The sequence below is a fragment of the Corythoichthys intestinalis genome, chromosome 2 (genome assembly GCF_030265065.1).
Source record: "Corythoichthys intestinalis isolate RoL2023-P3 chromosome 2, ASM3026506v1, whole genome shotgun sequence".
Classification (NCBI taxonomy): domain Eukaryota; kingdom Metazoa; phylum Chordata; class Actinopteri; order Syngnathiformes; family Syngnathidae; genus Corythoichthys; species Corythoichthys intestinalis.
This window is the reverse complement of record NC_080396.1, coordinates 64,014,519-64,040,511: the sequence shown is the minus strand read 5'-3', so window position 1 is coordinate 64,040,511 and position 25,993 is coordinate 64,014,519. Positions and strand designations below refer to the sequence as shown.

At 39.4% G+C, this 25,993-nt stretch overlaps 1 protein-coding gene across 2 annotated transcripts in view; it reads right to left on the bottom strand.

Annotated features, from left to right (window-relative positions):
• The window catches only part of nr1h5 (nuclear receptor subfamily 1, group H, member 5), a 28,905-nt gene extending 2,912 nt beyond the window's left edge, over positions 1–25,993 (bottom strand). Inside the window, exons 1-9 of one of the 2 annotated variants that reach the window (XM_057830306.1) lie at positions 25,514–25,993; positions 17,694–18,050; positions 17,474–17,615; positions 11,276–11,402; positions 8,952–9,050; positions 8,789–8,885; positions 3,254–3,373; positions 3,066–3,134; positions 2,885–2,998 (exon numbers count right to left, since the gene is read on the bottom strand). In XM_057830306.1, the coding sequence (XP_057686289.1) occupies positions 2,885–2,998; positions 3,066–3,134; positions 3,254–3,373; positions 8,789–8,885; positions 8,952–9,050; positions 11,276–11,402; positions 17,474–17,615; positions 17,694–18,050; positions 25,514–25,613 (1,225 nt within the window). In that variant the 5' untranslated portion in view covers positions 25,614–25,993. Of the gene's footprint in view, positions 1–2,884; positions 2,999–3,065; positions 3,135–3,253; positions 3,374–8,788; positions 8,886–8,951; positions 9,054–11,275; positions 11,403–17,473; positions 17,616–17,693; positions 18,051–25,513 lie in introns of both variants that reach the window. The other variant, XM_057830305.1, reaches the window with a different exon arrangement.

The window sequence follows — 25,993 nt, the reverse complement described above, 5'->3', positions numbered from 1 at the left end:
AGCTTCTCACTTAAATCGCTTTTGATTGTCATTGTATTCATAGCCTAAAAGATGGCAGCTAATCTGCTACTTCAGTTTGCGACCAGAGTAGTTTAACCGCAGTTGGCTGCCTGATACGTAAAGAGTAAAGTTAAACTTCCAACACACATAAACGCAGCATATCTCCAGAAGGTGATTCGCAGAAGTATCAACTCATATGCCTATCACCGCCAAAGTTAAAGTCCCTATGACAGCAAAAAGCATGTTTATTTCATATTTTACGTGGTATTTTATGCTCTTCAATGAAATGGACCACTTGGATGTGTGTGAGAGCGATCGATTTATATATTCAATTTTTTTAATCCCGCGCCGTGAAAATGAGTGACTTTCTGGATTGAGGATGAATACGAATGTGACGTCACCCGGGTCAGCATCTCACGATACAGCATTGCTTTATAGCATGCAGATGGACTGCGGATTAAGCTGATTTTGTGGATTAATTCGTTTATTTTCAGCCAAATGTGCTGCAGGTTTTTGTTGCTGCACCAGGAAGAGGCGTGTTAGCCTTTTTGGGTATAAAAAATTTCCCGTCCCACAGGGACGTTGGCCAAAACGAGTCCGACAACTGTGCGACCATTGGACTTACGAGAAAGTGAGTAACTACGTGTTTTTGTCAAATACTGGGATCATGGCACATGTTTTAATAGGAAGTTGGCTTGCATTTTGTGGCTGATTGTCCACCGAGAAGGCCACTCGGCTGAAGACCGGCGGCTTGTCGCACATCCACCTCAGTCCTCTTCACATACCCGCCGAGAGAAGGCCATATTCGGCTTATACTTGTGAAGCCTCCCACTCTTGTCTGCGGTTCGCCACATCGTCCAGACTTCCAGCCCCCTCTGCCCTCTTCGTGTGCCCAGCACAGCGGCAATAGACCACTATCCTCGGGTTGGGTTCGGGCAGCCACGCGCTCCTCTGACGTCAGACTGTTTGTCCGGCCGTCAATCTCCAGCTGGTTCCCCCTCGATGAGCACTCTTGCACGCAGCAGGGGAACAACGAGCTGTAACTTGCTCGCCGCAACCCTGACGCCGTGTGATATGATCCAGGGTAGTTTCGTGTGCTTTTTTCATAATCGAAAGGCGTGAATAAGACTTGGAAAGGCCACTGGGTCTGGTTTAGCATGTCAGCTAACTGTCACGCCTCCTGCTTTGTTTACGCTCTTTTCTCAGTCTCCGAAACCAGGGCAGTGAAATGAGAAAAGCCGGACTAACTGTGGCAGCATAAAATACCGTTCGGGAGGTGCAACAAATCAACAGTTTTTACCATTATGCAGTAATTCTGCCCTGTCGTACTGAATAAATGCATTTTTAATATTTCATATTCCATTTAGCACAAGACTGTGATTTTTCATGACCATACCATTTTTGAGCAATCGGGAAAAAATACTTAGATTAAAAAAATGTCCTGTAAAAATATTGGAGTCGAGAGATTGAAACAATGATGACATTTTGCTGCATTGTGTCGTATTTTCTTGTGTCTTAATCTTCCCTCTCAATGGGCTGAATTTTAAATCAGCTGAAATCGTGACCCTGCCGATGTCATCCTCCAGCTGGGGACGCTAGAGCGCAATAATGACAGACAGGGCTAAACGGTAGATTAAAAAAAAAACTAATTTCTCATCATCTGCGCTTATCCAAATTCTTGTATATAGTCAAATCTTCTCAAAATATGATTTTAATTCACATAACAATGGTATTTAAGACTTTTTTTTATGCTGTTGCAGGCACTTTAAGTGCATAAATTATCATATTAAGGAACCATGTGCAGATTGTGTATATGGAGTGAATAGAGTAATATGACCATATAATTAGGCACATACTGTAGATTACGCTATGTGATTTAAAACTCAAAATTATTATTTTTTTTAGTTTTTTACCAGTGAAATTTATACTTGGGCACTGCAGATCAATACTGGGGCATGTGCCCCAGTGAAATATGTCTGGTACCACTCATGCTTGGCAGCGTTATTAAACAGCCGCCGTCTTAAAGTAGTAGACTTCTCAGGCAGGCTCTGATGTAGCGAACCTAAGGTGAGTAACTTTTTATCTAAAATACAAATGCAAAATTTTGACTTGAATCGATGTTTAAATGCTGAAACAGTTTTAACAGTTTCACATGTCAAAAGTAGATTGAAGGGAAATAAAGCAATATTGCAATAACGAGAGCAATTTCAAAAACTTGTTGATTCACAAAATTAAATGACTTCCAAACAGCAAAGGTTACAATCTAGTTATGTTTAGGCATGCTTCTGTGTCTACAATACCTCTGCGTTTAGTTAAGTTTAGGGTAAAGAATTGGACTAGGGGCTATTGACACAAAAACCCATTGAACTTCACATAGTAAACAAATTCTTCGCGCAACCGGACCAACAGCAGGCATGGTTTGAAGTGGCTGTTGCTTGGCTCTGGGCTGCAGTCAGATCCTTCTTGCCGGAAGCGTAGAGCAGGGAGTACTACCATACGCGAGTAAGAGTGCATATACACACGAAGAAGGACGTATTTGCGCACACGAAGAAGAGCGCTCGCGCACATACGAGGAAAAGCGAATTTGCTCCCACAAAGAAACTGCACAGCCGAGTGAAAGTGAGAGAGGGGAAAGACTACAGTTTAGCTCACTGTCTAGCTAGGACCAAACTCCAATGTCTTGGCGAGGACAGCATAATGGCATATAATACATGTTTTCGGATAGTTGAAATTTAGGGGTACCTAAAGGGTTAATTCCGACATACACGGAAATTCGAGTTATCTCGCCGTTTTAGGATCGTAACCCGTTCGTAACCCGGGACTACCTGTATTCTAATCCCAAATTGAAATGAAAGTCATTCTTCTCTTATCTTCTAATCCTGACCTGAGCAGAGAAGAGCGGTGGCACCAAGCAGGACATACTCTGCCTCCGTCACCTGCAGCGCCACCATGCTGTGAAAGAAGTTGAGCACAGGGCTCAAGAGGTCTTCACCGCGTCCTGTTCAAACACACATATTTCTTTAACTTCACAATAGTTAAGGATATCTATTTTGCATGGTACTTACTTTGGATATTGTCCTTTGAGCCAAAGAATCTCAGACAGTCGTGTGTTGATGTGCTGAAAAGCTGCAGCACTGATGAGGAGAAAATTGAACATGTGTGATAGATGCACCACTCCAGGTAAAATCAGAATGACCAAGATTAAAAGACACTATTGTGTTAGGCATGAGCTCATCTGTACTTGTGTTCACACCTGCAGTGGGCCTTGCAGTCGGGTTACTGGCGAAGTTTTGGGCGGACAGCAGAAACATAAGGTCCAGAGAAGATGCTGAGAGGAGGCAGCGCTGGTCTGACAGGTCCAACAAATCAAAACCTGTGTGGGGATTTTTTTTTAACTCATTAAATAGTTGTTTTCAATCTTAGGTCTCCCCATTTTAAATATCATAAATGAATCCCTGTCCTCTGGCACTGTACCTGCAGCTTTTAACACGGCTGTTAGACAATCCAACACAATTTACCCAAACGTGGCCTTAGGTGTTTTAGCCATTATACGCCAGTGTCAAATCTATTTACCTAATTATCTTAAAAAATGTTTTAAAATCCTCGAAAAATTTTAGCAAAACCGCTTAATGATCACATGATTGAGGAAAGATGACTTTACTAAGACAGCTCTCGCAACAGTGGCTAATAATATTAAAGTAGCTAATGATTCTGGTACTTTATCAATGCTGATGCCACTTGACCTCAGCACTGCCATAAATACTGTTGTTTATAAATTAGTGTTAGATTGCCTCAAAAAATGTGTATCAGTATTGCAGGCTTGTAATGGCGTGTTTTAAATCTTATCTCATAGAGAGTACGCACATCGTAGCAATGTAACATTTGAATATTTCAATGTCATTACCGGAGGTCCACAGGGAGGGGAGTGCTTGCCCCTTTAATATTTAGTATCTGTTACTGCTTGGCAATATCATACATTTAACAATCACTAGTGCGCAGTGGCGCCACCAGGGGGTGCCCTGGGGTGGCCACGGCCACCCCTATGAATTGGTTGGCCACCCCACTGGCCACCCCGCTTGCCAGTATATCGTTAGATTGTTGTAGCATCAGTTATGCATTTCATCCCAAATGAATGCATTTATTTTGTTTTGTTAAATGTAGGGCTGTCAAATTTATCGCGTTAACGGGCGGTAATTTTTTTTTTTTTTTAATTAATCACGTGAAAATATTTATCGCAATTAATGCATTTGCAGTACGACTCATTCACGCATTGACGCAAACAGCCTACAATGGCGCCGTTTTATTTCTAGACAGAGATAAGAGGCAAAGTGGAGTAGATACAAGCATTCATTGGGGCCGTGCTTTTAATTGGCAAAAGCTTTTATAAATATTGTGGGAAGCAACGTGGGAAAGAATGACAGGAGTTGATCTTTTTCTTAACACCCTGTAGTGTACGCAACGCAGAGAAGGTATAGCATTTGCAGCCACCACACAGTCATGGTTGCACCACACCATCATGCATTTGGGCAGAACAGTTAAGTCGCTCCAGTATCAATTACTGAAAGCTCAACAAATACACTAGATGGCAATATTTAGTCACAATATACAAACTCACATGTATCCTTTAAGAATTACAAGTCTTTCTATCCGTGGGTCCCTTTAACAGAAAGAATGTTAATAATGTTAATGCCATCATGTGGATTTATTGTTATAATAAACAAATACAGTACATATGTACAGTATGTTGAACGTATATATCCATCTTGTCTTAGCTTTCCATTCCAACAATAATTTATTATAAATGTGGCATATTTTAGAGATGGTTTAAATTGTGATTAATTACGATTAATTCATTTTTAAGCTGTGATTAACTCGATTAAAAATTTTAATCGCTTGACAGCCCTAGTTAAATGTACACTTTATGCCTAATATATACATAACACAATAAAACAGAATTGTAGTGGAACTCAAAATGCTGACTGGAGAGTTATGGACTATGCACATTAAATCATTAGTAACATAAAATATTACACAATAAACCAAAGTATATCAGTAGCCGTGTCCTTAAGTCTTTCTGATAGTTTTGCCCTGACCCTTTTACTGCAATAATATAATGAAAACCTGAAATTATGGCTTTTAGTTTTGGCCACCCCAGGATTTTAAGTGGCCCCATCTGGCCACCCCTATGAAAAATTTCTGGAGGCGCCACTGCTAGTGCGCTACTACAGGCTGAAGGCTGCAGCGAAAAGTGTGCATGCCCACTACCATCTCAGCCTGATTAATTAATTAATTAGCCATTCTTCCAAAATATTGATACATATACAGTACATCCCCTACAAAATTTCATTGTGATCAATCTACGACATGGGTGGGCAAAATATTTCACAAAGGGCTGCAGGTTCCGTTCCAACTGATCAAGCAGAAACCTTTCCACCAATCTGGTGTCTTGCAAGCATAATCAGTTGATCGCAATCTGGTGCTTCTTGTTTCAGGAGACGCATCATTGGTTAAACTGTCTGTGCTGGATAAGTTGGAACAAAGACCAGGACCCACTACGGCCCTTTAGATTTGCCCACCCCTGATCTACGAAAACTCAGGGGTAGAAGTGGGCTGGGACGGTCCGGAACACCGTTCCGGTATAAAATTCAGGAGCGGAACGGTGCTTTGATCCCAAAATATGACGGCAATTGTTAAACCCCCATGTTTTTTTTGTTTTTTTTTTAAACTGCCAGCCTGCCACACACGTATCTCCAAAAAGAAAACAATGTACTAATGTCAGACTTACATACACTAAGGCCTGATTTATGCTTCTGCGTTCTGTTGACGGTGGAGCGGCGGCCACTAGAGCAGTGTGGGTTTGTCTTTGTATGGTTTTTGGGGACTGTTGTTGAATTTCTTTAGTTTTCCTTGGGTCATAGACGGCAATGACAACGGAGAGGGAACGTGTTTATTTGCAGCTGCAGCTAATCATTATTGAACAACAAATGTAAATCAGGTCTGCATTAATGGCATCGGTCCGCCGTCACCGCGACGCAGTAGCATAAATCAGCCTTTATAAAGTGCTTGTGTAGCTTCATCCGTTTTCACATATATTTATTATTTATTTATTCCACGGAGTTCCAAGGAGTTCTCTTATCTGAGTCCAACGAGACAGTCGACTCACATCGATGTGCGCATGCACAGCAGCAAACCACCCTGCATGGACTCCGGTTGTCCATTCAGTTGGATGACATACTGACATGTGATTAGCATGAATAGTTAGCTCTGTTTTAAACGCACATGTTTCTGGGACAAAAAAAAAAGAAGAAAAAAACAACCTTGTTGAATTAATGCGAGCAAAAAGGGATGATCAGATCTTTAAGAGAAAGGAAAGAATTGAAGAGGCTTATTTTAGGTTCAGAACATCTTACATGTTATAATGCTGGACCCCAGAAATAATGTACAGGAAATTCAGATTTTTTTTAAATTTGGTTTTAAATGTGGTGCTTAAACATAATATAATAACATTGCTTTTTGACAATTTTTTAAAATCAATTTGTAGGTATGTTCTTTAATTTGTATCATAAATGATACATTAAACATTACATGCAGTTCTTGTGTTAAACAGATACAGTGGTATGAAAAAGTATCTGAACCTTGTGTGCCCAATCACTGATGAGTGGTTTAAAGCTGCCCTCCCCACTACTGTATATAACACACAACTGGTAAGAATTGTCTTGATGAGAAGCATTGTCTGATGTGCATCATGGCTGAGTCAAAAGAGCTGTCTGAAGACCTGCAATCAAGGATTGTTGATTTGTATAAAGTTGTGAAATGATGAAAACCATCTCTTTAAGTCTGGCTGTTCATCAATCACACAGACAGACACAGACAGTCAGAGAAGTTGTCTACAGATGGAGAGAATTTGGCACTGTTGCTTCTCTCCCAAGGAGTGGCCGTCCCCCAAAGATGACGCCAAGAGTTCAGCGCAGAATACTCAAATAGGTAAGAAAAAAAGAAACCTCGAGTGTCTGTGACTTACAGAAATCACCGGCACAGTTCAATATCTCCGTGCACACATCAACTGTATGCAAATCCATGGCTAAGAATGGTGTTCATGTGAGGACTCCACAGAGGAAGGCACTGCTGTCTAAAAAAACATTGTTGCTCGTTTAATGTTCGCAAAAAGGCACTTGGACACTCCACAGTTTTGGCAAAATATTTAGTGGACTGATGAAACCATAGTTGAATTGCTTGGGAGTAACACACAAGGTCATGTGTGGAGGAAAAATGGAACAGCTCACTGACATCAACACCTCATCTCCACTGTGAAACATGGTGGAGGGAGCATCATGATTTGGGGCTGTTTTTCTACCTCAGGGCCTGGACAAGTTGCAATCATTAATGGAAGAATAAATTCAAAAGTTTATCAGAATGTTTTGCAGGAAAACCTGAGGCCACCTTGCAGACAGTTGAAGCTAAAAAGAGGATGGATGCTGCAGCAAGACAATGATCCACAACACAGCAGTAAATCAACTTCAGAATTGTTTCAGAAGAACAAAATACACAATCTGGAGTGGCGAAGTCAAAGTCCAAACTTGAACCCCATTAAGCTGCTGTGGCATGACCTAAAGACAGCAATTCATGCCAAACATTCCAGGAATCTGACTGAACTACAGCAGTTTTGTAGAGAAGAATGGGCCAAGATTAGTCCTAATCGATGTGCCAGACTGATCTGCAGCTACAGGAAGCGTCTGGTTGAAGTTATTGCTGCCAAAGGGTATATACAAGATATTGAATTTGATTGTTCATTTACCTATTATTCCCCTTTCTGTCATTGTTTGCATACTATCCTCGTTAAAATGTGAAAACCTATAAATGTTTGGGTGGTTATAGTTAAAGCAGACACTGTTTTTTCATCTGTGTGATTTTGACAAAGATCAGCTCACATTGGATGGTGATTTTATGCAGAAATGTGAGAAATTCCAAAAGGTTCAGATACTTTTTCATAACACTGTATAACTAAAGTAAGGTTGAACACAATAAGGTTTTAAACCATTTTTGTTACTGCAATGAGGTCCAGAAATGCTTGTCTCAAATGTGATACAGTTGCTAATATAGTTAAGGTGCACTTAGGACTTATTTTTGTTCATTTACCAATGTTAGGCTACTTATTTATTTCCTTATAATATAAAAAAGTCAATGCTTGCATTATCTTCAAAATATGTTCCATTTTACTCTGCATAATGTAAGTCATTTGTACTTATTTTTGTTAATGTATGTTACTTTTTTTTAACAATATAAGTCAATGTTTACAATATTCTTCAATTTTATTGTACTGTACATCCTGTGTTCTTAGGTATTTAAAATTGAGGTTTTGCATTTTAGGCATTTAGGAGATGGGTGTTGGTGTTACTGCATGGTGTTTTTGTTAACTGTTATTTGGCACATCATTGAAAATAATAAAATTTTGAATGAAAATCAGTTTCTCATGCATGTGTAAAACATGTTGTGTTTTATTGGTATAACTGCCAGAAGCAGTTTTCTTTGCATTTCTGTGGTTTTAGGATGATTGCCCCCCGAAAAATATTTAAAAAAAAAAAAAAAAAAAAAAACTTTTTTAAATCCAATTCTGGCTCCGTGGTGACATTTATGTCAAGGAGTTCCAGCAACAAATTCTATCCACTTCCACCCCAGCAAATACCGGAAGAATAGATCATAAATGATATCGTGTACACACTACCAACAACAACATGAGCGTCCACTAGTAAAAATGTTGTTTTCAATCAATCTGTGGTGGACGTCTTACCGGGCACGGTCCTGGCAAACTGCAGCACCCTATGCAGGTGAGATGATGTAGCCTCCGGAAGTCCCTCCCCTTCCTCTGCATGCATCCAATCAAACGCCTGAGCACCAATACACGGTTAATAAAGCGCACTCACACATAAATGGTACTTTTGACGGCCAATCACCCTGCAGTGGTCGTTGTACTGAACTCGACACACTCGATGAGCCTCCACCATCTTGTCGACGGTGTGCTTCTGTTCCCGGTTTAAACTGCATGCAACGACCTTCTGCGGCACACAATCATTAACTAGTTGATTCCTCCCTAGAATTAAATCCTCAGCAGTCTTAAATAGAGTGCCCGAAAGAAATACAGTGTATCACAAAAGTGAGTACACCCCTCGCATTTCTGCAGATATTTAAGTATATCTTTTCATGGGACAGCACTGACAAAATGACACTTTGACACAATGAGAAGTAGTCTGTGTGCAGCTTATATAATAGAGTTAATTTATTTTCCCCTCAAAATAACTCAAAATATAGCCATTGATATCTAAACCCCTGGCAACAAAAGTGAGTACACCGCATGGGAACTACGTACATGCCTAAATGTCCAAATTGAGTACTGCTTATCACTTTCCCTCCAAAATGTCATTTGACTCATTACAGGAGTGCTTTCAGCATTGCTGCAGAGATTTAAGACGTGGGGGGTCATTCCCACTACCGTGCTTGACTGTAGGCATGACTGACAAATCTTTGTACTCCTCACCTGGTCGCTGCCACACATGCTTGAGACCATCGGAACCAAACAAATTAATCTTCATCTCATCAGACCATAGGACATGGTCCAGTAATCCATGTGCTTTGTTGACATGTCTTCAGCAAACTGTTTGCGGGCTTTCTTGTGTACCTTCTTCAGAAGAGGCTTCCTCCTGGGGTGACAGCCATGCACACCAGTTTGATGTAGAGTACGGCGTATGGTCTGAGCACTAACAGGCTGATCCCCCACCTCTTCAATCTCTGCAGCAATGCTGACAGCACTCTTGTAACGAGTCACATGACATTTTGGAGGGAAAATGACAAGCAGTACTCAATTTGGACATTTAGGGATGTACGTAGTTCCCATGCGGTGTACTCACTTTTGTTGCCAGGGGTTTAGATATTAATAGCTATGTTTTGAGTTACTTTGAGAGGAAAATAAATGAACTCTATTATATAAGCTACACACAGACTACTTTTCATTGGGTCAAAGTGTAATTTTCTCAGTGTTGTCCCATGAAAAGATATACTTAAATATCTGCAGAAATGCGAGGGGTGTAATAACTTTTGTGATACACTGTACGTTAATTTAAATGACTACCAACTCATCACTGGTAGAAGTCAAAGTCACCTTGTAAAATATAACTTGTGGACACGTTTAAAAACAGTAGTGTCCAAACAAATACGCACAGGCCAATTGTGGCCTGCTTCTGTTATGTACACACATTTATATGTTCACTTGTATGCATTGTTTAGCCTGTTATATATTATAATTCAAAGCACTCATGCATTCACATTCTGGTTAGTTTTAACATATAGCATTTGGCTTCATAAAAGTAACCCCAGTTATCTCAATCCTTTGAAGATCACAAAGGTGTAACATTTGCCCCGCTTCTTCTCCCCAAGCCTTCGATAATCAAAATTAGCGGAAGTCACAGACAACCCCAATAAATGTTCCTCTTTGACAAATGGCTGGAATGGTTAAAGTAAATACCCACTGGATTGTAAAACATGAGATAGAGATTGGATTCTGAAACATGTGCAGAGGTGGGTAGTAATGTGTTACATGTACTCCGTTGAGTTACTTGAGTAACTTTTTGAGAAAAATGTACTTCTAAGAGTAGTTTTACCAGGCTATACTTTTTACTTTTACTGGAGTAAATTTGTAAATTAAAAACACTTCTCTCATTCCACTACTTTGGGCTACACAAGAGTCGTTACATTCGTTCTCTTTATTCTACATATTACATTTATTTAATTTTTTTGCCAGCGATGCTAAGTAGCTGTAGCAGCTGTGGTAGTAGCAAGTAGCTCTAAAGATTTCACCAATGAAACGTCGCAACAATAATCACGTGACTCCATTATACTAATCAGACGCAAAGTTGTGGCTCTATCTTCACGCCAGCCTGTTCTATCATGTAGTGTCCTTAAAGCACCGTAAAAAAATGAAGTATTTGATACAGAGCGCTGCCCTCAGCATGACTCGAAAGTGTGGCAGTTAATACTTAAAAATGTTGACATTTTTAAAACCTGATCTTTTTTACCCAAATCCGATCCACTGTTTAACAAATGAAAGTGGATGGAATTTAAATTTTGGCCCTTGCTCCTTTGACTTTTTTGAAAGTGGTCCTCAGAGAAAAACATTTGGACACCCCTGTTTTAAAGTGCCTGACATTTGTAGTACAGTACTTAAGTGGCAAACATATTTTCTGTATTAAAGTTTTAAAGCACTGGAAGTAGGCTGGAATCATACAGGTTGTTCACGACGTCTGCTGGTGGAACTGACTTGCTTGCTGTCTACACTCTGCTCTTCTCCCTGTCGGCTTCCTCTTCCTCCTTTCCTCAGTCGTTTGGACTGACACTGAACCTCCGTCAGGAGGGCCTATGGAGAGGAAGAAGTCAACAACTCATCATCACAGGTTTCCTGTTGTTGTGGGAAAGTTTGGTCAATCGATGTCATACTTTTCTGAAGATTCGCACAGGTTGGTCAAGTAAAGCCAAGTATTTTTTCTTCCCTTTTTTCATATTTCCAAGTTGAATCACCATTATTTTGGGGATTCATCCAAATAGTTTTTTAACAGAATGGATCCTTCAATTAATTTTGTGCTGTCAATTTATCACATTAACGGGCGGTAATTAATTTTTTTGATTAATCACATTAAAATATTTGACGCATCTAACGCATGCACGGAACGACCAACTCATGCATTGCCTCAAACAGATTACAATGACCCCATTTTTGCATATTGAGAACTAAAAGGCAGAGAAATGCGAGTAGACACAGTCGTTCATTGGCCCACGCCTTTTATTGGCATAAACTTTGGCAACTGTGTCACAACAAACAAAACTATTGTGGCGAGCGACGTGGAGAAGAATAACGGGAGATGGTCTTTTACTCAACATGCTTTATTGAAGACAACGCAGAACATATACCATTTGCAGCCACCTCTGACAGTCATGGTTGCTCAACTTTCCATCATAGATTTGGGCGGAACAGTTAAGTCGCTACAGTATCATTTAGTGAAAGCACAACAAAAACCATATTCCTATCCCTCAAAAAAATAATGTTCACAAAAGAAAAGCGCTAAATGGAAAGAGAACTGGCTATGCAAAATACACATAAAACTTACTCAGACTTTGCCTTGGCAAGATCTCTAATTAATTTAAAACTCGCCGCTGACAGCTTGTGGTGTATTTCAGTCACTACCTTACGTAGTTAAAGACACTATGAAAGATTGGCAGGGAGCCCATGTGACGTCCCGCTCAGCTACATCAACAAAGGGGAGCTATTAGTTTATTTTTTGATTGAAAATTTTACAAATTTTATTAAAACGAAAACATTAAGAAGGGGTTTTAATATAAAATTACTATAACTTGTACTCATATCTACCTTTTAAGAACTACAAGTCTTTCTAACCATGGATCCCTTTAACAGAAAGAATGTTAATAATGTAAAGCCGTCTTGTGGATTTATTGTTATAATAAACAAATACAGTAGTTATGTACAGTATGTTGAATGTATATGTCCGTCTTGTGTCTTATCTTTCCATTCCAACAATAATTTACAGAAAAAATATGGCATATTTTAGAGATGGTTTGAATTGCGATTAATTACGATTAATTAATTTTTATGCTGTAATTGACTCAATTATAAATTTGAATCATTTGACAATCCTAATATATATACAGTATATATATATATATATATATATTATATATATATATATATATATATATATATATATATATATATATATATATATATATATATATATATATATATATATATATATATATTCAGGGGTGCACATATTTTTTTTGCCCAGGTTCTCAGAGGAGGACCTGGAGATGTGACTTGGTCCTCACTGAGGCTTGAGAGCCGACCCGCCTGATGCGATAAAAATTATGACAAGCTTTAGTTAGAGCCAAATACCTTTAATTAATTATATTAACAATTAATGCCTGATTAACATCAACTGGCACAACAAAATTGCCATTACTTTGAAGTGAAATGTAAAGAAATAAACATAAAAGGCGGTACTAATTCAAAATAAAGGGCATTATGCGGCTCCCACATTAAACTCCAAGCCTTTGTAAAAAGTGGGATGTCCTCCTCCTCATAAGAACTCATTGAACGTGCATGTTTAGCTTGTGAAATGCGAGCAAAAACACGTTTGTCAGGTGCATGGCGCTGCTCTTCATTAACTTTATTCCGCCACTTGTCCATAGGGGCGAGTGGGGTGCTGCCTGACATCGATAGTTTGCTTAATTGCCACATGCTGGGTTTTTTTTCGTGCTTTTCAGAGTTTGGATGGCTGAAATTCTTTGACCCTACATAAAATGCGCTGCTCTTATCAGCGACATTGGGATTCTCACGGCAAATTTTGTACCACATATCCGTGCGAGCATCATTTGCTTCTAGCCATGGTACCTCCTGCAGCCACTTTTCAGCAAAAGTCCTGTTTTCGGTAGCTCCGGTGACGTCTCTGTTGTCTGTCTGTCCTTTGACGGGGGTGGGGGTAACACGGAAATAATTACTCAGTGGGGCCTGCCTCCGACATGTTGAGAAGTGATTATCTCGTGTCCGCCGCAAATACAGTGGTCAGCCATCGGTACGCAAAAGCGTATGGAAGCCGTTAGGGCCAGCGCGTTTGTATACGTCCAGTACGCATGCGCGCATGCGGACCACTTATGTGCACCCCCTGGTTATAATATAGAATACATTACTTAACATTAATTCACATATACATTAGAGCATTAATAAATAGTTATTAATGTATACTGGTACTAGTAAGTGATTATGTTATTTTAAAATGAGAAACATTGCTCTGTGAGTCCTTGGGTGGTGCTAACCTAACCTTAAGTATGTAGTATTTCATGTGAACGTACCTCATTAGTATTACTTAACCTTAATTAACCATTACTGAAGGTTTTTGGACCCTTATTGTAAAATGTAGCAAATGTGTCCCTTAACTAAGAAGTTATAAATGCTTAAGCCCCCCCCCCCCCCCCCCCCCCCCCCCCCCCCCGACCCTTATTAACCATTACTGAATGCTTTTTGGACCATTATTGTAAATTGTAGCACATGTGTCCCTTCACTAAGAAATTATAAATACTAAGTTAACAAACCCTAACCCCTATATAGGCCTATATATATTTTTTATTTTACCAAACCATTAGTTACTGTCTGGTTATGCATTAACTAATGCATTAGCTAATGCATTAACTTAAGGTATGGGTGCACATAAGTGGTCCGCATGCGCGCATGCATACTGGACGTAGACAAACGCGCTGGGCCTCAACGGTTTCCATGTGCTTTTGCGTACCGATGGCTGGACCACTGTATTTGCGGCGGACACGAGAATATAACTTCTCAAATGTCGAAGAGGCAGGCCACACTGAATAATTACTTCCGTGTTCCCCCACCCCCGTCAAAAGACAGACAGATGACAGAGACGTCACCGGAGTTACCGAAAAAAAAGGACTTTTGCTGAAACTGGCTACAGGAAGGTACCGTGGCTAGAAGCAAATGATGCTCGCACGGAAATGCGGTACAAAATGTGCCGTGAGAATCCCAATGTCGCCGATAAGAGCAGTGCATTTTATGTAGGGTCAAAGAATTTCAGCCATCCAAACTTTGAAAAGCACGAAAAATTCTGTTGTGCCAGTTGATGTTAATCAAGCATTAATTGTTAATATAATTAATTAAAGTTATTTGGCTCTAAGTAAAGCTTGTCATAAATTTATCACATCAGGCGGGTCGGCTCTCAAGCTCAATGAGGACCAAGTCACACCTCCAGGTCCTCCTCTGAGAGCCTGGGCAAAAATATTATGTGCACCCCTGTGTATACATATATATATATATATATATATATATATATATATATATATACTGTATATATATATATATATATATATATATATATATATATATATTTTTTTTTTTTTTTTTTTGAGAACCCCAAATTTCAAAGTTGCCCTACATGCATGTGTCAAACATCATTGGAAAACTTAAAATTTCTATTTTCTGGGGGAAGAAAAAAATTGAACAGGAGGGTATTTAAAAAAATAATAATAATTTTTTAAATCCCTAAACGCTAACTCAAGGTGAGAGCATTAGAGAGCATGATTAAAGACACCATGATTTTAACGAGATATTATCACGTACTTACCTTGATTCTATCCAAAAACTCCGTGTAGCATGTCTCAAGGAGTGTAAAGACACAGCTGTGAATGGTCACAGCCGGACCTTTTGGGGATTTTATGGGTAAAACACAGTAATATAACAAGGGTCGCAATGCAAAAAACGCAGACATCAAGGAGTGGTCAAGATTTTCTTTTTCAAATATTTTTCTTTTTAATTTTTTTTTGTTCAATTTTTCTTTGTTTGGATCGATTATTTATCATCTAAAATATCGGGGAAAATGAGACAGTAACAAAAAAAATACAATTAAGCGATCGTTATGCGGTAGATATCCGTGACCTATTTACGGACACTATTTTTTTCATTGTGACGTATTTTGTTAAAACATGCCACTAAATAATTTTATAAAGGCTTTTTTTTTTTTCTTTTCCTTTAACTAAATATTAGACATCAATTAATGATTCTAAGCTAAAAATGATAGACATTTCGAATGATAAATATAATTGCTTACCCTCTTTTTATGGCTGGGCTGAAACAAAAGCGGTTCCGCGGTGTCTGTAAACGGGGTTCTCCAGGGTACAACGGACAAATTAAAAATAGTTTAGGGGCTTAATGCGCCATGAAACTGCTATGGCAGCATATAGATACAGTGGTATGAAAAAGTATCTGAACCTTTCGTAATTTCTCACATTTCTGCATAAAATCACCATCAAATATGATCCATCTTTGTCAAAACCACACAGATGTAAAAACAGCGTCTGCTTTAACAACCCCCCCCCCCCCCAAAACATTTAAAGGTTTTGATATTTCAATGAGGGTAGCATGCAAACAATGACAGAAAGTAAAAAATAAGTAAGTGGATCATCTGCCTAAGAAGACTTAAAGAGCACTTGAAACCAATTTTTACCAAACAATTTAAGTCAGGTGTGTGCCCAATGACTGGTGAGTGGTTTAAAGATGCCCTGCCCACTATAAAACACATACCTGCTAAGAATTGTCTGAAAGAGAAGCATTGTCTGAGGTGCATCATGGCTCAGTCAAAAGAGCCGTCTGAAGACCTGCGATCAAGGATTTTTGATTTGTATAAAGCTGTGAAAGGATACAAAACCATCTGTAGAAGTCTGCATGGTCATCAATCGACAGTCAGAGAAATTGTCTACAAATGGTGAGCGTTTGGCACTGTTGCTTCTTTCCCAAGGAGTGGCCATCCACCAAAGATGACGCCAAGAGTTCGGCGCAGAATTCTCAGAGAGGTAAAAAAAGAACCCTAGAGTGTCTCCTAAAGACTTACAGAAATCACTGGCACAGTCCATTATCTCTGTGCACACATAAACTACAGTATATGTAAAGCTATGGTCAAGAATGGTGTTCATGGGAGGACTCCACGGAGGGAGCCACTGATGTCTAAAAAAACATTGTTGCTTGTTTAATGTTCGCAAAAAGGCACTTGGACACTCTGCGAAAGTTTTGGCAAAATATTTTGTAGACTGATGAAACCAATGTTCTGGAGTGGCCAAGTCAAAGTCCAGACTTGAACCCCACTGAGATGTTGTGGCATTACCTAAAGACAGCGATTCACGCCAGACATCCAAGGACTCTGACTGAACTACCGGAGTTTTCTAGATAAGAATGGGCCAAGATTAGTCCTGATCGAAGTTGCAGACTGATCTGCAGCTATGGGAAGAGTCTGGTTGAAGTTATTGCTGCCAAAGCAGGGGCCATAAAATGTTAAATGTGATGCTTCACTTACTCATTTTCCCCCATTCTGTCATTGTTTGCATACTATCCTCATTAGAATATGAAAACCTATAAATGTCTGGGTGGTTTAAGTTAAAGCAGACACAGTTTTTTTCATCTGTGTGATTTTGACAAAGATCAGATCATATTTGATGGTGATTTTATTCAGAAATGGGAGAAAATTTTTCATACCACTGTATATTGTTCTATCAAACACAACAGTTCTTTTGGCTTAAAATACAGCAGTTTATTTTAAAGAGGGGTGCAAGAGCAGAAACCGCTTTTTCAGCCTTGTCTGTGTTTTCCACCATATATAATTCTTTTGCCAATCACAAAATACATGTGAGCAACACTAGTACTACAACTGGATATCAAACAGGGGCCGCAAAATATTGTCCCATGTGCCACAATCGGCCCTAAATTTGAGTGTACTGTATGAATGCAATCAAAAATAAAAAACATAAACCATGCATGAAAGGGTTAATGAAGATGTTGCTGGTAGCACTATCTCATAAAATGCCTTTTATGGAATAGTGAAATAATCCTAGCACACGGTCAACTCTGTACTCACACTCAGCCAGCATTCCCACCGCGCGACATTTCCTGAGTCGACAATCCTGACATTTTCTCCTCATATACATGTCCATCTCACAGCCGCCGCCTCTTTTACAGTGGTAAACTGCCTTTTTGGTTACGCTGCGCCTGAAGAAACCTGCAACATTTGGATGAGAAAGCAAAAGACTTAATAATTCAAAATATTAGCGTTGGAATATCTGGACCGCAAGGTCACCTTTGCATCCCTCGCAGGTCAGCGCGTTGTAGTGATACCCTGACGCTTTATCCCCGCACACTACACACAGTTCGTCATGAGCTCGGATTCTACCGATGGATCTTCGTGCCGTAGGAAGGAGGCCCTGAGGCGGGACTCCACAGTGCGGCTCAAGCGGAGTGGGATCGTAGGGCCCCTCCAAGAAGTCAGGGCCCAAATGATACAGTGTGGGCTGCGAGGAGGACGAGGACGTGGAGGACGACGGCGAGCCGTATACCGGAAAGGATAGACTGGCTGGGTTGTACTGCTGTGGGCTGTGAGGGAGCAGGTGCAGGTCCGGGTCCGGCAGAGGGTAGCCCAGAGGGTCTGCCAACATGTCTGATTGAAAAAAGGCATGGAACTAGAATGAAATGTACTACATGTGCACCAGTGGCGGATAATGATATTTCAAGGAGAGGAAATTCAAAGTGTTTCCACCTGTGATGGTGGAGGGGCTCAGCGGCACCCGCTGCTCGGTAGGGAAAGAAACTAGAGTGACAGAAATCAGTCTACAAACCAATCAGCTACAAAAGAAAAAAAAAAACACCAGGAAAGGAAGTTTGAATTTTTGCTTTTTTGTCTTTATTGGGTTCACAAAAATACAGAACAACCCCCTCCCCAAACTAAAAAAAAAAAACAAAAACAAAACAAAAAAACCACAAAAAAACCCCATTTCACTCTAAGTTATCCAACACAACCAACCATGAAGTCTAAGTCTAATCGTAAACGTCCAAAGAGCCATAGAAAGTTCTTCAGTGCCATCCCTCCCAATACATTACAGAATCAAAATAGAAGACAATACAGTCAAATATCCCACCAAATAGGACCAGCATGGAAAGCGACCGTACTGTTGCCCATCCCCCATAGCTAAATTAAGAATATAACAATAACAATATAACCAGTGGTGGACTTGGCAATTTTGGGGCCTAAGGCGAACATATCCAGGGACCCTCTTCATGGGTCAGGGGTTAAAAAGGTGAGAAGGGTGTGGAGGAAATACTTAGGAACAGTAGGAACACTTAAATGCTTTATTAAAGTATAAATAACCATGTAAATAACAATAATCACAAATAAACAATGACGTTAAATGCTGATAGCATTTACTAGTGCAAAAGAATGGAAAGTAAACAGATTCAGAACACTGACTTTGCCTTTCCAACATTATTCAAAACAATTCTTAAAAAAAAAAAAATTCTAGCATTATACTAGTATACTACTATATATAATAGTAGTATAATAATTATAATAATTATTCATTGCCAATCATATTTGTCATAAAGAGTGTCATTTGAAAGCTATTCTTAGTGTAGAATCTCTATTCTGTAGTTTTTACTCAACATATTATAATATTAATTCTGAAGTATGTGGGATTAACTCTAGAAATCATTATTTATATAACGAACATGACATGCTTTTTTTTTTTTTTTTTTAATGTTCACCAGAGGTACGTTCGCTAAACCGCTAACCGAAAGCTTTACACTCTGTAAAAAAACATTGTTCGTCATTGCTTGTGGTGTCACTAATAGATTTAATTTTTTTCCCGTTAGCAAATGCTGTTAACCAGCTCTTGAGTGCTATTGTCTGACTGATTGGAACTGTACTGCATTGTTTCGCCACAGGGTGTGCTGTCTTGTATTTTATGTTCCGAGTGAAGAAGAAGAAAGTTAAAAGAGGCATTAGCGGCCTGTTCTCAACTCCTCCCTCACTGCATTTTGGCTCTCATGGAAAGCACGTTGGCTAATGTGTTCGAAATAAACGATAGCCGATGTGCAAAGTACCAAGTGAGCTGTAAAAATACCGGGCTTAGTGGTGTGAAAAACGCGGGAGAGATAAGTGGAGCTAACGAACAGCTAAGCGATGCCTAACGGAGCTAAGCGAAGCTAAACGACGCAGCTAAGCAACTGATAGTGCGTGTGTGTGTGGGGGTGGGGGGGGGAGATAATATAAATGCAGCATTTAAATGGCTTTCATTTTTGTTTTGTTATTTGTTTGCTTGGTATGCTGACATAATTATACATGACGAATAGTTGGGGGTGCTGCTGGCTCCAGTGGCCCAAGCCCTTGCTCGTTGGGGCAAGGGCAGCTGGTTGGGGGCCCCCTAATGGTTAGGCCTACTTCGCCTGAATAGTAGATCCGCCTATGAATATAACATTGCATATGTCATTCCTGCACTTGTGTAGTGGTGTTGTCAAAGAATGAAAGAAAAGGTCCCCATATACTATAAATTGTCTTTTCAGAACCGAGAATAATATATCTGATTTTCTCGAGCCTAAGGTTCATCAGCACATCCCTTATCCAATTCGACGTTGTGGGTGGGGCAGCCTCCTTACACCTCAAAAGAACCAAACATCGCGCCAAAAGGTGGTAAAAGCAATAACACAAGGGAAGTTTTTTTTTAACAAAGAAAGTGTCGCTAGGATGATTAGGGAAGGCTCGATTCAACTTAATAACAACGAAATGAAAATTGAAAAATTCTTCCAACGGATGTTAAACAAAAAGATCGCTGATTCGCTCATTTCATTGACAATCAAAAAAAGGGTTCGGCCTTAGATCATCCAATCATCATGCAGAGAAGCAGAGCGTCCGGGCCAGCCAAGTTCCGCCCACTGCCCATAGACCTCCAAAGACACACAGCGTCCAATGGGCAGGACAAACTCAGCCTTAGCCAATGACTCGTCTCGTTTTGCAGTTTTCGAACAATGCACTCAACTCTGGAGATGCACCGCGTCCACACTGTTTTAAGGACTGTGATGCAGCGTGAATTGAATGAAAAGTAAGCCGAGTCGTAACCAATGAAAAAGAAGCTGATTCTGAACAAAAATTGAGCGCATTGTAGAGCATATTTCGTATAACCAAACAAATTTTTGCTGTAACTTTGAATGTGACACGTTACATTTTCTCATACTATAACGGCCCTCTGCTTATTGTTGAGCGTCACGTATGTTACGTGATCTAAGTGAAAAGTCTGCCCTCTGTATCTGTGGTGTTCTCTGTTGTTGTGCTCTTACACTAATTTCAGGGTCCGGTTACATGGTGACGCTCCAAGAATACGAAAAAAATGTATGTTTGCATTTACATGGTTCCGTCTTGGTTCCGTCTCCATTTGATGTCACAGTTTCGCATAAGAATGATGTTGTATTCATGCCAGGCCCTAAGGAGCAGTGCAGTTTTACAACGCAACAACTGATGATACATTTCCTTGACAACAACCTCCTCAACCAGGAAGACAACATACCCGCCCACTCGAAGCAATGGAATCCAAGTTTTTTTCTTTTGGGTAAGGCATACATTTTTAAAATTATATATATTTGAATTAAAAATATGATAAAAACAGTAAATTAAAGCCACTGTTTTGAATGTTTACCAGCAGTAACTGTGCACGCGCATAGGGACGTGTGCGAGTGCTGACGTCATCGGAACGAGAGCGTTTCATTCATATGGTTGCGTAGCAATCCTCGAAATTGAATTATTCCGCTTTGGAGGCCGGAATCAGAAGTTTGCGTCTTCGCCTTCCGTTTTCGCCATCACCATGTAAAGGCGAGGCCATTCTGCAACACAATCATTGTGTCTTGGTGTCGGAGCGTCACCATGTAAACGGTCCATCAGAGTCTAACATGAGCACAGCATGTCTCAGAAGAGCTTATTGATTGGCTAACATAGGGCAAGATGTTAGACTAAGCCAATCAGAGACAGTCTGACGATGAAGGTGTATAACCTCCTTGAACCTGGCCCCCCATTAGACGCAAATTTATATAAAATTGATGTCATTTGTTTGGGCTAGGATTGTGCTGAAAAAAACTTTTGTTTGTGCTGCTATCGCTTTTGAGATATTATCAATTCTTTTATACACTGCTGGCCAAAAGTATTGGCACCCCTGCAATTCTGTCAGATAATGCTCAATTTCTCCCAGAAAATGAATGCAATTACAAATGCTTTAGTAGTAAGATCTTCAGTTATTTTGCTTCCAATGAAAAAACACAAAAGAGAATGGGAAAAAATTTAAATCATTATCATTTTACACAAAACTCCAAAAATTATCCCCAAAAAATCCAAAAAGTATTGGCACCCTTTTAAAAATCATGTGATGCTTCTTTAATTTGTTTAATTAACAGCACCTGTTACTTACCTGTAGCACATAACAGGTGGTGGCAATCACTAAATCACACTTGCAGCCAGTTCAAATGGAGTAAAGCTGACTCAACCTCTGTCCTGTGTCTTTGTGTGTACCACATTGAGCATGGAGAAAAGAAAGAAGACCAAAGAACAAGAAGCAAAATTGTGAGGAAGCATGGGCAATCTCAAGGCCACAAGTCCATCTCCAAACTTGAATGTTCCTATTGTTTACCGTGCGCAGTGTCATCAATAAGTGTAAAACCCATGGCACTGTGGCTAACCTCCCTAGATGTGGACGGAAAAGAAAAATTGACGAGAGATTTCAACAAAAGATGGTGGATAGAGTTCAAGCAGTCCTGCAGTCCGAGGCTGTGAATCACGTCATCACTCGAAAATAATATACAGTGGGGAGAACAAGTATTTGATACACTGCCAATGGGAAAACCCATTAGCAGTGTATCAAATACTTGTTCTCCCCACTGTACCAATCAAAATGGGGGCTGATTGACCTCAGATTGACCTATAAAAGAATTGTAAATATATCAAAAACGATAGCAGCTCAAACAAAAGTTTTGTTTCAGCACAAACGAGCACAAACAAATGACATCATTTTTATATAATTTTGCGTCTGATGGGAATCCAACTTCACGGAAGTGGCAGTGTAGTGTATTGACGATGTTTTCAGTTAATTATTGTTGTTATTATTATTTTATTTATTTCATATTGCTCAGCACCTTTTGTTTTAAATGCAAGTTTATCAAAAGAAAAATGGCTGCCGACATTTCTGCCAGTTTTATCATTCCACTGCATTTCATCCTTTAGTGTTAGGAGGGAGTTGTCTCTCTTACTGTACGACAGAACAAAAAAAGAAAAAAAAAAAAAAAGAAGAAAAAAAACACATTTTTAAAAATCGCTTTTAATATTATTATTCCTTCATAGTAAAGCAACTTCAAGTAGTTACTTTCATAATTGAATAACTTTAAAGTCATTAAAGCCAATAGAAAAAGAAGTTACATTTTCCAGGAAAGTAACTATAATGCTTTACTTTTCAAAACTTAAACAATTTCTGCTCATTTTTCACCCACTTTGTCATCCTGGCTACGAGGAGGTGCTGGGGGGTGTTTCGGGTGATGAAGGCGGGGGGCAGATTGTCGTTGGCTCCTGAACGTGTGGGATGGAAGGGATGCTGGGGGTTGTTTAGACAGTTTTCAAATGGTTTATAAACATCTTGGTCACATGATATGACCCCCACCGCACACACATGCACATACACAAGCATGGTATGATAATGACAAGAAACATCTGGCAAGAAACAGAAAGTCGGACGAAAGTAGAGCATCACTTATCCTTTAAACCCAACGTTGATATCATCAATAAATTTGAAATCCAGAATAAATGAATACAATCTAATAAATCCTTATTTGAGATCATTTTCCCTCTATTTTCTTAAAGTGTTAATGCTCAAACACTATAATGTGACAGTGGCTTATTAGCATATAAGTGGCTTATTGTTAATTGTCCATTGTTTCACGCTATCAAAATGTCAGCAATCTAGTCAACATCTCTCGTCACGTCCCAGGCGAGATGTTCCAGCTATGCTTTAGGAGACACAAATGTTTTCTCACTGGAAAAAAAACACTTGCAAAGCCCGTTAGTCTGAAAACTAAATGATATAGACGGACAGGAAAATGTAGTCAATGTCACTGGGACCTCCTCAGCTGCATCCTGTCTCAGACACGTTCGCAAATTCTAGTGAGGCGAATTCCACTGAGACATTGATATTCACTTCATGATTGTTTAGGATGCTGATTTGTTTTCACAAAAAGTAAATAATCAGTCTTCCCAACAAGACGCACACGATGGCTAAAACCTGTTAGAATACAGGTGCATCCCATATAGCAGCCATTTAGAAAGTCTAACTAATACATTATGTCAAAATCATGACCAAAGGTGTGTAGTCAAAGATTTTACTCAAGTATGAATAGCGTTACTTCAAAATAATATTATGTAAAAGTATTTCTCCCAAAAAATTTACTCAAGTACAAGTTAAGAAATATTCAGTGAAAATAATACTCAGGTAACGAGTAACATTATGAGTAACAGCTTACCAAGTTTGATATTTTTTTAAAACATAGGACATTTTTTTTCTTGCATAACGTCAACTCTATGAACTGTTATTGTTATACTGTACTATTACCTATTACATGGCAATATACAAAAAAATACACAAGAATCATCAAATTACGACTAGATAAATCTACAGAAATGAAACATCACCCGTCCAAAGACCATTAGTTCCCTCTAGTGGAGAAAACGTATTTCCTACCATGAAATTAAAACGATCATATCGCTGGTTTTCAGTGGTCTATCGTGGCTAATAAAAACTCGGGGAGAGGTTGAAATCCGTGCTTCCGAGGTAATGTTGACGGCAGCACTTAATGTCATATATTTTATTTTTTACGGTGCTTTAAAGACGCCTCGACTTCCGACTGCAAGCTTGTGTGAGGTCATGTAACTGTATTGTTATGTCAGATAATAATGGAGTCAGGTGATTATTGTTGCCACATCTCATTGGTGAAACCAGTAGAGTCGCTGTCAGCATAAGTAAAGTTGAATCTAATACGTAAAGAGGAAAAATTTAATGACGCAACTGTAGCCCAAAGTAGTGTAGTAAAAGTAGCATTTCTTATTCACTATTCTACTTAAACAAAGTAAATAGTGTGGTGAAATATTTCACTCTGTTGTTTCTTGTAATTTGGATGGCACAAATGATGAAATTATAGGCTTAAGTAAAATGTGTGATGTAACCTACAGCTAAATATAAGTACGCAATTATTTAATCAGCCTTGCCCAATGCAAAAAATAACAAGAATCGGGGCTCCAACGATCGATAGATACTGGCCAATGTTACAAAGCGACCATGTTTTTTTTTTAAAAATCGGTTGATGACTAACGCAGGAGTAGGACTTGAAAGTTAGTTTCCACAAGAACAACAACAACTACTTGAGGGGTGACTTGACAGGTCTTCAGCCTGTAAAAATGAAAATACGATGGAAAGGTTCAATAGTCTTATATCTCAAAACACCTGCAACGTTCATTTCCCACTCCCAGTCAAAATGGATTGGACTTCTAGCGCCATCAATGGCACTGAAAGATGAGCATTTACAGCCAGTCTTCCCGTTATAAATGAGTTGGACGTCTATCACATTCAATGGTACACAATGAGTTACATGCTTTGAAAAAAATATCAACTTTAAAGTTTTACTTGGGGCCGTAATCAATATTTCTATTTTTCATAATTTGAATTTCATTAATTTAGTTTTAAATTTCAACAATAAAAATTGCTAATATTTGAGTTTTTTTTTAATTACCAAAAACAGTCACTTGTCCTATAAAGGATTAAAGGCCTTAAGTGCCAACTTTTCAATAGCTGTGTCTAGTAAAAATGTTCCTGAAATGGTTAAAAACATTAATTCACAAAAGAAATCATAATTTAAAAAAAAAAAAAAAAAAAAGACCAAACTCAGCTATACCGTTCAATTATGCTTCCCACCTCAAAAGAAATGACAACCGGCACTTCAATTTGCCTTCTTTCCCGCACATGCATTGGCTTTACACAAGAAAGAAAACCTTGACTTACAAAAAATAAGTCAACAAAAACACATTTAAGATATTTTTTAAAGACTCACCGTAGAACTGTGGCTGCTCCATGGGGCAGTAAGAGTCCGAGGCGGGGAGAAAACCTCCCGCTGAGCAGAAGTTCATGTCCAAGTCCGTCCACTCTCTCATCAGAACCCAAAAGAGTCTCCGCGCTTACTGAGACTGCGATGGTCCCAAGGCGCACAAAATCATCAAGACTGACAGAACTCAGGCAATAATCTCCACTGACATGTCAAATTTCATGAAGTATCTGGGAAGTTGGGGAGAAAAAAAACATTCCACAATCCCCCAGGAGCAAGTTTCTTAGCGGTCCTTTTTAAAGAGAAGAAAAGTCCAGCTGAAGTTTGTTGCGTTCCGTGATTGATGATGTGTTGGAGGAGGTCCCAACCCGGCCCCTCAGAGGTTAAGACCAAAAGGGGGAGAGGGGACACCCAGGAAGGACTTGGGATGTGACCATGATCCAAACAGCTGGGACTGACTGAGATTTCATGGATCAGAACATGTCCACA